The sequence below is a fragment of the Thamnophis sirtalis genome, unplaced genomic scaffold, assembly GCF_051295495.1.
Source record: "Thamnophis sirtalis isolate CommonGarterSnake01/CBP01778 unplaced genomic scaffold, rThaSir2_p1.2 scaffold_4, whole genome shotgun sequence".
NCBI classification, from domain to species: domain Eukaryota; kingdom Metazoa; phylum Chordata; class Lepidosauria; order Squamata; family Natricidae; genus Thamnophis; species Thamnophis sirtalis.
In genome coordinates this window covers 128,169,602-128,182,330 of record NW_028261384.1, presented here as the reverse complement: position 1 = coordinate 128,182,330, position 12,729 = coordinate 128,169,602, and the positions used below count along the sequence as shown (strand labels likewise).

At 35.3% G+C, this 12,729-nt stretch overlaps 1 protein-coding gene across 1 annotated transcript; it reads right to left on the bottom strand.

Annotated features, from left to right (window-relative positions):
• Nucleotides 1–800: 800 nt before the first annotated feature.
• Nucleotides 801–6,507, bottom strand: LOC148046500 (vomeronasal type-2 receptor 26-like). The gene is made up of 5 exons (XM_087714789.1): nt 6,265–6,507; nt 5,055–5,915; nt 4,414–4,641; nt 2,509–2,635; nt 801–1,696 (listed from the first exon to the last, which is right to left on the bottom strand). The coding sequence occupies exons 1-5, from the start codon at nt 6,505–6,507 to the stop codon at nt 801–803; spliced, it is 2,355 nt and encodes a 784-aa protein (XP_087570915.1).
• Between the last annotated feature and the right edge of the window lie 6,222 nt (nt 6,508–12,729).

Genomic DNA, 12,729 nt, shown 5'->3' with positions numbered 1-12,729 from the left:
TCTATATATACATCATTTCAGTTCACATCTATATCTTGCTACTTCTATATTTATAGTATCTGTCCCAGCAGGTCAGGCAGGAAAAATCTGTTGTTGGTCCAATACCCTATATGCCTGGGCATTTTTTATAGACTGGAACATATCATGGCCTCATACGGGGGACACATAATTTCCCCCAAGATGAAGCTGACCACAAAGCCAGTAAGTATGAGAAGAGTGCACATTGTAATATTAAAAACTGATTTTTAGATTTTTTTATGTTCTTGATTAGCTATTACCATTTCCTCATATTGGAGCTCAGAATAATGATCTAACAGTTCAAAGAAGAGATGCAGGGAAACTCTCCAGGTTCTTAAGTGAACTTGGAAAAAATAATTACAGCTAATGCTTAGAAAATCACCTTCTTGTGTGACTCTACATCTCTACAAATGGACACATCCTGAAAATAGAAAAGAGTAGTTATGTGGGGGGAATATGCAGATTAAATGAGAGTTTGCACATGGGTTCTCTGTATATTTCTTTTCCGAGTATTGTCAAACTTCCTAGGTTGACTAATTTTCATTGGAATCATCATGCAAAGCATGAGTGACTTACTACATTATATGTCATAATTTTGCAGAGTGAATGTAATAGGGACTTATATCAGTGTCTCTATATGTCAAGGTACTGCCTTGTATGTCACTTTGATGTGCTGATATGAGGGAATAATACAGAACTCCCAAAGTACAAAATAACCCTTTATATTATATTGAAAATAACCAATTTGTCCTTATTCAAGGGTTCTGGCATAAATAGCAGTTTCACTTCTTTTTTAGTTGCTCCTTCGTATTCAGATCAGGTCTCAGAATAATGATATAGCACTTGGGGGAAAAGATGCAGCCCAGTAATCCAGCTGCTGAAGCCAAAATAGAGAAGATCTCCACAGCAATCACATATTTCCCCTTTGTACTCAGGTAGGTGGGAACAAATGACACCCAGACACTGCAAAAGACCAACATGCTGAAGGTGATGAATTTGGCTTCATTGAAGCTGTCAGGTAAATTCCTAGCCAAGAAAGCTACCGTGAAGGTGACAGTGGTCAAGAGTCCCATAAAGCCAAGGACAGTATAAAACATAGTGGTTGATCCTTCATTACATTCCAAGACTATTTCTTCAACTATGGAGTGCATGTCTGAATCTGGAAATGGGGGAGAAATTGCCAACCACACTACACAGATGGTAAACTGAACCATGAAGACAGATAGGACGATCATGTTAGCCATCCGTCTCCCCACCCATTTCCTCATTTTGGAGCCTGGCTTAGTGGCCATGAAAGCAAGCACTACTATGGTTGTTTTACCCAAAATGCAAGAAAGGGCTACAGAGAAAGTGATGCCAAAAGTAATTTGCCGCATGAGACATTTCACTTGATCAGGTTGCCCAATGAAGAGCAGAGTGCAAAGGAAGGAGAGCAGGAGAGCAAGGAGAAGCATATAGGTGAGATTCCTGTTGTTGGCTTTGACAATGGGAGTGTCCTGGTGTTTAATGAAGATTCCCAACACCACAACTGAGATGACAGAAAAGGAAACTGCAATCATTGCCAAAGAAATACCCAACGGCTCTTGGAAAGTCAAATAAGTTACTGTTTTTGGAAGACAATTATCTCGACCTTTGTTTGGATGTTGATCCTTTTGACATGGAAAACAATCATCTAAGTCTGGGGGAAAAGAACAAATAAAACTGTTTCACAGAACCATTATAAGGTTTAAGCAAAAAGTAATAACATACTAGATTTAATAAGATTCTATGAGTTCATATTATTTTTTCTCAAAATAATTTACAATGAAATTATATAGCGAAGTGTTCAGTTGCAATATTCATCAAGTTATACAGCTATCTCAAAATGTTTATATGACACTTACTCTCCAGATTAAATAGGACGGGAAAAGAGTTGAAATAGCAGGATAAAATGTTGTACAGATTAAATTGACCTTACAATCAAAAATCTATAATAATAATAAAAAAAAACTTTTGGATTGTTTACTGACATGCTTTACATGCCAAATGTCTACAAGCCATAAGAAGAAGAATTCAAATCTGGGAAATCTATTAATCCTTAAAAGAGATTATGCTATTTAAAGTGAACTGGTAGATTCTAGCATTAAATAATTTCCCAAAATGCTGTTTCAAAAAGCAACTAGGTTTTCTTTGTTTTTCCTTGAAGACATTTTGTTTATCATCCAAGAAACTTGTACAGTTCTCAGTGAAACAAGTCAGAACTGAAAAATCTTCTTGGATGAGAAATAAACCATCTTCAAGAAAAAAAAATGAACTTCACTTGTCTTTTGAAAAAGCTACCTTGGGACAAAAAGGACTTTGGATGATTCAGAATCTCCATAGACATTAAATATCTCTTTGAATTATAAGCAAGTGGTTCACATTTTTCATTACTCATCTATACAACCCCAAAATTCAACCCCAATTATATTTATTAAATTACTGATATATTCAATATATTCCTTTGCTTACCCATTTGGTCAGCTATCTTCCCTTCTGGACACTGTCTACAGTCATAGCAGCAGGATAATTTTCCTTCTATTTTTACCTTGCTGTAGCCAGAAGGACATTTCTCATTACAGATGGAAAGAGGCAAAGTCTGTTCATAAATAAAATCAGAACACTTTCACTTAAAGAACTTATAAATTGGATGTATTCATTTCATTAGTTATATGCCCAAACTTTTCACATGTTCATCAAAACTTAGTGTTTTAAATTCACCTAAAAAAATTCTTTAATTCATTTCTTTCTCAAACCTCAGCCACCAAAAGAGGTATGAGCATCAACTCCCTGAATGCTGCAACTGCCAAAAATAAGCCAGTGCAGTCATAGGCTGCATTAACAAAGGGATAGAATCAAGATTTGGATTCAAAACTGGCTGATCAACCACACTCAATGTGTAGTCCTCAATCGAACTGCATCTACATGGAGGGAAGTATACATTGGAGTACCCCAATGCTCTGTTTTAGGCCCAGAATGTTTCAACATCTTCCTCAATGATTTGGTTAAGGAGATAGATGGGGAAATCATGAAATTTGCAGATGACAATAAGCTGGCAGGGATAACCAACACTCCAGACAATAGGCTTAAGATACAGTAGGATCTTGTCAGAGTTGAACATTGGGCGCTATCTAACAAAATGAAATTCAATGGTGAAAAAAAGTAAGGTTCTACATTTAGTCAAGAAAAACAAAAACAAAATGCACAGGTAGTGTATATCTGGTACTTTGCTCAATAGTAGTAACTGTGAGAGGGATCTTGGAGTTCTAGTGAACAACCATTTAAATAAAAGCAAGGACTGTACCGCAGCTGACAAAAAAGCTAACAAAGTTCTAGGCTGCATAAACAAAGATATACAATCAATATCACATGAAGTATTAATACTACTTTATAATGCCTTGATAAAGCCACACATGGAATATTGCAAGTGTGGAGAATCTAGAAAGAGTGAAGAAAAGAGCAACAAAGATGATTAGAAGTCTGGAGGCTAAAATATCTGAAGAATGGTTGCAGGAATTAGGTATGTCTAGTTTAGGGAATGTCTAGTTTAATAAAAAGGACTAGGGGAGACAAGATAGTAGTGTTCCAATATCTCAGGAGCTGCCACAGAGTAGAGGGAGTCAACCTATTCCCCAAAACACCTGAAGGCAGGAGAAGAAGCAATGGATGGAAACTAATCAAGGAAAGGACCAACCCAGAACTGAGGAGAAATTTCCTAAGAGTTGGAACAATTAATTGGTGGAACAGCTTGCCTCCAGAAATTCTGAGTCATCCAATACAGAAAGATTTTAAAGAAGAGATTGGACAACCATTTGTCTGAAACAGTGTAGGGTTTCCTGAGCAGAATGGGTTGGACTAGAAGACCATGAGCCAAGGTGGCGCAGTGGTTAAATGCAGCACTGAAGGCTACTGCTAGATCAGCAGGTCAGCAGTTCAAATCTCACCGGCTCAGGGTTGACTCAGCCTTCCATCCTTCCGAGGTGGGTAAAATGAGGACCCAGATTGTTGGGGGCAATATGCTGACTCTCTGTAAACCGCTTAGAGAGGCCTGAAAGGCCTATGAAGCGGTATATAAGTCTACTGCTATTGCTATTACCTCCAATGGTAATCTGGTATTACCCCAACCAGCATGCTGAGATTGAGAGTTGAAATCCACACCTCATAAACTTGCTGGGTTAGAGAAACTGGATTGGAGAAACACTTTCTTCACTGTTCCATTTTTTCTAATGTAGTTAAAGACACCTGACTACTTCAGATATCCTACTCAAAAAAATATGAGGTTGTTAAATCAAAGTTTGATTGTGACAGTCATTTAATCATTTATTTCTGTGGGTCAATGAATGCATGATTTCCTAAAAAGTGAAAAATAAGACAAACCTGGTTAAATATGAGGGGCCAAACAGCATCCTTGGCAGAAATGGTAAGGAGCTTTTCTGGGGGAGCCATGGGGTCAATCTTTCCAATTTGGACTTTCAGAAAGGACATGTTTGGAAATGTGACCCAACTGAAAACATCAAGCCCAGTTTCAAATTCTCCATTGGGACCAAAATAAATCTGTTCTCCAGCACTGTTGTTAAAGGAGACTTGCTGCAAAAAATGATGGAGCTGAACGGGGGAAAAAAACAAAGAAATATAAATATTAACTGGATTCCTTGAAAAGGAATCATAAATATAATTTACATAGCATTTCATACATAAAATAAAGTTCATATGTTAGGGGGGGGGGTTTCAAACTTTTTCAAAATCTTAAGTTTATTTTCAAATTGCATCCAATTTTGCATAACTGACTTTCATTGTTTAGATTATTCAGATAATATTTGAAAAAAAATAATAGTTTTAGCATAAGAGAATGCTATGAACATTCAAATCTATTCGTAAAGGAAGAGAGGAGGAAGTTAAGAATTATTAAATATAAAAAATAATGATACTTTCAAAAGGAAAGGAGGGAAAAAAAACTATAAACCTACATTTATTTACATAATTTCACATGATTCCTGATTTGGATTAGTAAACACTACCTGCCATGGTGATTGAAGGAAGTACTTCCAGCTCCTTTTTTCAATTTTTTGACTCCACTTGAGTTTGGAGGCATGTAAGGCCCTCAGGGCATGTGCCACAGCATAGACTGCATTGTAGATGCTGTAACTCTGTGCACCCATGGTGGTCTCAAAGACAGTATTAGGAAGAGTCTCCAGTTTCTCTTCTCCAGTGCAGATCCTTTCAGCGTTCCCATCTGTAATATCACTGGAGAATGAACATTCAAATGCATCTTTCCAGAAATCCCTAATGAAACCATCTTCTTTGTCAAAATTTGGGTTTTTCTTCTGCGTAAAATGTTGGAATCCTCTTAACTCCTTTGAGTGAAGTGCAAAGGAAATTGCACCATGGAAAAAATCAATGGGCAATGGTCTTTGCATTAGAATAGAGGTGAATTCCATTTGAGCTGTCATGATCCAAACTTTGGCTTTTCTCTCCTTTGGAATATCATCCGAATCTAAAACAGAGAGCATCATCCTCAATGTCACTATGCTTGTAGTTTCTGCATTGAAGATGACTGCAATGACTGTACTCCCCATGATCACTCTATATATTTTATCTGCTTTCTCCACCATTTCAGCAGCCTCACTACCATACATCATTTGGGGTAGACATTCTATAAAGTCAAAGCAGATTCCTCTCTCTGAAAACATGGAAATGCTCTTTTGAACAAATCTCTCCATATCTTCTTCATACAAAGAAATCATCCCAACCCAGGTCCATCCAAAATGCAACAGTAAGTGCAGTATTCCTTTAAGCTGGTGGATATCATCAGGGAACATCCATTTTACAAAAAGTGCTGAGTTGTCATTATACATCAACGGTGGTGATCCAAATGTGATCTACGGCAAGTGGGGGAAAGACAGAAGAACCTAGTTAAATGGGAGTTTTCTAGGGAAAAAAATTAAAATAAAGGACTAATGCATATATATCTATACGTACTAAATAACTGGGCTTGAATGGGTATGGAAGGAAAGTTCCTAAAAACTATTTTTTTACCAATTAATATATGCAAATTTAATACTGCTCATCAAGCAAAAAGGAGAGCCCTTTGTTGATAAACTTCATATCTTACAACTTTCTCATTAAATGACAATATTTTTTAAATCTGCAATCCTTTTCATAAGAGTGATTTGAGGACTCAATATCTGAAAATAATAAACTTTCAATCTTGCTCCACATTTAACTCACCTGGGGAAATTTGTAGTTGCACAGAGTGGTTGCCATGTTTTGACAGGTTTTAGTATGGGGTCCTCCAATGACAACTATTGTATTCGTCTCGTCATTACATTTGTAGTTTGGAATAAATTTATCCTTTGTAGAGAGAAATTCCATTGCTAAAAGGTAAGTTGTATATTCCTCAAGATAGTTGGTAGCAATGTGGAAACCGAGGCTAACATTGGACAAAATCTTAGAATTTTCATTGATGTCCATTACAGCAAATGCCACAGCCAAGGTATGTTGGTAATTATGAGTGAGGAACCTTGAGTGAGAATTATAAACTGCATGAATATACTTCTGCTTTAGATACAGAAAGTAGACACTTTAAATGTTTATGTACATACACAATGTCTACTGTCTGAAGACAAAGACATGTCTACTGTCTAAAGCAATATCTACTGCCTGAAGGTATCTACTGTGCGTCACACACACACATACACACAATACATACATATTTAGCGTGTGCATATATATGTATACATGGACACAGTTATACATACAGACAAAAACAAATGTCTGGCAAACCATAACTTGATTATATGGACAAGGAATCATTGATAAGGTGGAGCAATAAGCTAAAATTGAACCAAGAAATCATTTACAGCCTGTTTTTTTCTGTATTTAGGATTCTTCTTCTGTACTTAAAGATTTAAAATTCATGGTAAAATATCTCTTCCAGGATTAATTTGGATGCTAAGGTAGTTTTTTGTTTCAGTTTTGTCTATATTTTGCCTGTATTTTTCTAAGAGTAGGAAGTCAGTTCCATTTTTCCACCATAGAATTATAAAAACTGAAAAAGTTTCTCAAACACATTAAAGGGTTTACTGTTTTAATTTCTGGTTGAGATGAAATGTGAAGAAGCTCAGAATTATACTGAAAGCATCTCTGATAAATTTTAAATTTGTTAAGCTTTTTAGTGTCATAGAAAGTGGGACATAACATAGAATAGAAGACTGGGAAAAAAATTGGAACAAAAATTATACAATTACAAAATCTGTGGCTTATAAGGAAAATCAATATAAGATGTTTTACCATTGGCATTTGGGCCAGCGAGAGTGGTCAAATATATCCAAATCTAAGCCCAAAATGTTGGAAATGCAAACAGGGACAAGGTACCTTCTTTCACTCAGGGTGATCATGCCCCGAAGCGAAAAGATATTGGCTGAATATACAGAATTGGCCGCAGGATTTAACTAAATGTCAAATAGAATTCAAACCAGAAATATTTATTCTGGGGATAATTAGGGCGGAATACAACAGAAAGTTAAAGTACTTGATGTTACACATAACAACGGTGGCAAGGATTGCTTTTATGCAATATTGGAAGAAAGACAGTATTCCGCCAGAAGGACTAGCAATCCAAAAAATATTTGATTGTACAGAAATGGACAAACTCACATTAGAGTTAAAGGGAAAGGATGACTCGGAATACTATGTGATATGGGAGAAATAATATGAATGGATAGACAATAGAAATAAGAAATGTAAATGTAAATAGGGTTAGAACATTTGGAAACAGAATGTATATAATATATCAAATATTGATTCTAGCGGTATGAATAATGCCACAGACCTGTTAAATATATGAGAGAGACACGTAAATCTCCAGTGATTGGACAAGCTGATTTTATCCCAGTTCTGGAATTAAAAATGGTGAACCATAGACATTGGAATTAGCATACTGACCAACTAGAAACTGAAACATTTCAGCAGAAAAATGAATGATAGATAATACAATTCAAGTAGAAATAAGGAAAATAAAAGGAAGAACTGGAGAAATAGTAGTAGGGGGATACTTACATATATTGATCAAGTACTTCATGAGCAGGAAGACTTTTAAAAGTGATCTCATTTGAAACAAAGAATACTTGATAAATAATTGCAGCAACGATTAAGTCCCCAGACTGGTAATACTTGTGAACCACTGGAAGAGGACTACTGAACTTGCAATTGTAAATAGGAGAAATTAACATGGTAGGAAAAAAAGATAAAACTAGAGTCCTAAATATAACCAAATCCCTGTAATATATATTTATTAGAGACATTAAAGAGCAACTTCTATGTTACCATTCAAGTGAGGACCTGGGTTGGGCACTCCTTTCAATTATCTAAAGTTAATACAATAAAGATTATCTGGAATTAAGACAAGGATCTATCACAAATCAAACACAAATTCTTCTTTTTATCACTGCATGCAGATCAATATTTCTGAGAAGATGTCAATGCTATGCAATATCTTAATCTAAGGTCATAGTTTTTCAGTGTCTACTGAAATTCCCTTGAGAGATGGAGTAGAAGGGACAATGACTATACTTAAGTAGTAATCAGTAGTATTATTTTTCCAAAAGTACTGTCTTTGAAGAATATCAGGTGGAAACATGTTTACCATATCTCACTACTCATCACAACATTGCTACGAACCTTTGGAACTAATACACAAAGTAGAAAATGATGGAGGTTATATGCCCAGAAGAAGAAATCAAAATAGAATTAGGAAAAAGAAACTGTAACATAACTATTTTTTTAAAATATAATTTATTTTTATTTTCAAAACAAACACAACATACAAAATCTTCCTTCTTTACATACTGTAAAAAATGTATCAGTTGATTACAAAAGGCTTTCGTGCATCTCTTCCACAGTCATCAAGCATAATTCATATTAACTCAAGTATTTTAATTCAAATATTTATACATGTTACCCTTATACCTCCATTTTTATTTGACTATAATTATTTAAACGTCCTTCATCATAAAATATACCAAGATTTAATACATAACCACATACTGGCATTTTAATATTTCTAAAATCCTCCAATAACATTGAATCTTTTTATTATTATTATTATTATTATTTTTATTTTTACTTTTCATATTTTTTTTGCAAAATATTTTTATTTCTGTTTCATTCTATACAATCACATGTTTACTGTGCATAACCAGGGCATATAACATTGAGTAATAACCACAACCCTCACTTATATAGAAAGTATCCCCTACAATACAAACCGAATATACCACCTTGACCCACCATACACCCTTTCAACCCCCTCCAACTTTCATTCTTCCTTCTCACATACCCCTCTACACCTACTTCCCCTCCCCCTCTATCTAACCCTGACCCTATCACTCCCTCTCTTAATCCATTCCCTCCCTTCCTTCTCCTCCTCCTCTCTCTCACTCTCTCCACCCTCCTTCTTCTTTCACTCAGCTCCTCCCTTCGGTATACTTCTATTACCTTCCAATATATTCAGTTTGTTCTGTTTTGACACTAACATTAAAAAGCCACAGTATACAAGTGCAATCATGTACCTTAAAGTTTAACACATATTATGTTTCCCCCCTCCCCCCTCCCCCTAGATCCCCACCTCCCTTTCCTCCCCCCGACTTCCCAGAGACCATACATGGTATAACTTTTTGACAATCACCGTCTAGAATATCTCTACATTGATCTCAGCTTCTTACTGTTACCCAAATTTTAAACAGTTTAAGTTCTTACTGATGCTAAGCATAAGCTATCTGGAGTTTCTTAATCCCATGTTTACTTTGTATATAATCAATCCATTTTTTCCAGTCTCGTTTATATCTCTCGTTTGAATGTTCTTTGAGCTATGCTGAAATTTTTGCCATTTTGGCTAAGTTTATAACTTTTAAAGTCCATTCTTGAATTGTAGGCAAATCTTTCTTCTTCCAATATTGCGCCACCAAGAGTCTTGCTGCCGTTATTAAATACAGAACCAAATTAATCTCTGCTGCCGTAAAGTCAATACATATACCTAGTGAAAACAGCTGGGGGGGTGAATTTTATCCTTCTTTTGAAGATATTTTGCAGAATCCACCATATTTTTATCCAAAATGCCTTAACATTACGACATGTCCACCATATATGAAAATATGTAGCATCAAGAGAACCACATCTCCAACATTTAGGTTGAACATTCGGATACATAGAAGTAAGCTTTTTGGGATCTAAGTGCCATCTATAAAACATCTTATAAAAAATTTCTCTCAGATTGTGTGCTTGTGTAAATTTCACATTTCTTACCCAAATTCTTTCCCATGTGTCCAGCATTATTGGTTCATCAATATTCTGAGCCCATTTTATCATACAATCCTTAATCAGTTCCGTTTCAGAATCCATCTGTATTAATACATTGTATATCCTCTTTATATGCATTGAGCTTTGATCTCTTATTTGTTTAAACAAATTATCCTCAACTTTTACAAAGCCAATTTTTTGATCTGTTTTCCATCTGGCCTGTAGTTGACCATACTGAAACCACGTTTGAACTACCTTCTCTTCTTTAAGTACCTCTAAAGATTTTAATTGTAATACCCCTCTTTCTAAAATAAGAAGTTGTCTATAGGTGGTTCTATCGTGTTTTTGTTCTGTATTCATATTTTCAATTGCATGTCTAGGAATTGCCCACATGGGCAATTTATCATTTAGTTTGTGTTGGTATTTTTTCCAGACCCACAATAAAGCATTTCTTAAAATATGATTTTTAAAATTCTTATCCAATTTTTTGTTAAATAACAAGTAAGCATGCCAACCATATACCAAGTCGTGTCCCTCGATATTCAATATTCTATCATTGGTTAAATGAGTCCAGTCACTAATTGCAGATAATGCCACTGCATCATAGTATAATTTTAAATTAGGTAATTTCAATCCTCCTCTTTCACGTGTATCTTGCATTATTTTCATCTTTGCCCTCGGCTTCTTTCCTGCCCATACAAATACCCTTCTGCCATTCTAAAAGATTCACATCTCTTTTAAGTATTGGTAACATTTGAAAAAGAAATAAAATTTTTGGTAAAATGTTCATTTTCACTGCCGCTATCCTACCCAGCAAGGACAAATGCAGTTTCTCCCACCTTTTCAACTCCAACTGTATACTATGCCAAAGTGGTTCATAATTATGCTGATATAATTTCCCATTTGAGGTTAAAATATTAACTCCAAGATATTTTACTTTTTTAACTACCTCACATCTTAACATCGCTCCCAGTTCTTCCTTCTGCTTGATATTCATATTTATAGCTAATATTTTGGTTTTTCCTAAATTTATTTTGAATCCCGAAACCTGACCATATTGATTAATCGTATTCATTAAGACCCTACTGGATTCCTGCGGTTGTTCCAATATTATAACCAGGTCGTCCGCAAATGCGCGGACTCTGTATTCTTGCTGTCTAATCTTAATCCCTTTTAGACCGCTCAAGCCCTGTATCTTATTCAACAATACTTCCAAGGTTATAATAAACAATAATGGAGACAGAGGGCAGCCCTGTCTTGTACCTTTTTCAATTTGAAAGGCATCTTTTAGACTTCCATTGACTATAATCTGGGCTGTTTGCTGCTGATATATTGCACCAATTGACCGTAAAAAGCCATCTCCTATCTGCATTTTTTGCAATATCTTCAGCAGGAATTGCCAATTAACTCGATCAAAGGCTTTCTCAGCATCCAAAAATATAAATGATTGTTCTTCCCCAGGTATTCTAAAGCGTTAATGATTAATCTAACATTGCTCTTCATCTGTCTACCCTGTATAAAACCAGTTTGATCGCTATGTATCAATTGTTGAATAACCACCATTAGCCTATTTGCTAATATTTTAGTGAAAATTTTATAATCTACATTGAGTAATGAAATGGGTCTATAATTTTTGGGCTGAGTAAGATCTTCGTCTTCTTTGGGTATCAACGATATAAACGCTTTCCACGAAGGGGGCACTTTCCCTCCCGATTGAATTTTATTGAATAATTCTCTGAGAGGTTCTACCATTTCTAACTGTAGATTTTTATAGTAAACAGCTGTTAAACCATCTGTACCTGGTGCTTTCCCTAACTTTAATTGTTTAATTGCCTGCAGGATTTCCCCAGAGGTTATTGGTTGATTCAGCTTGTGACTATGTTCTTCTCTAACTAGGGGGATTTTCTCTTTATCTAAGTATTTATCTATGTCTACGTCCCTAATTTTATCCCCTTTGTACAACTCTGTAAAAAATTCTAGAAATGCCTTTTGGATCTCTTCCTGTTGAAAAACTCTCTTCCCTCTATAACACAATTTGGATACATTTTGAGCTTTCCTTTTTTTCCTAATCTGGTAAGCCAACCACCTACCGGGTTTATTTGCGTTGCAAAAAGTATTATGTTTGGCATATAATAAACTGGTGGCTACCTGGTCAGAGACCAGCATATCAAACTGGGATTTTAATATAGAGATTGCTTCCTTAATCTTTGTATCACTTGGGTTCAATGTTAATTCCAACTCTTTCCCTTTAATTTCCTCTTCCAATTCTTTTCATTTTTGCCCTTGTTTATATCTATGTATTTTGTTTATGTTCATTAGTACTCCTCTCATATATGCTTTGCTTGCATCCCATACATATTCCATAGATGTACCCTTATTCATATTAAGAACAAAATA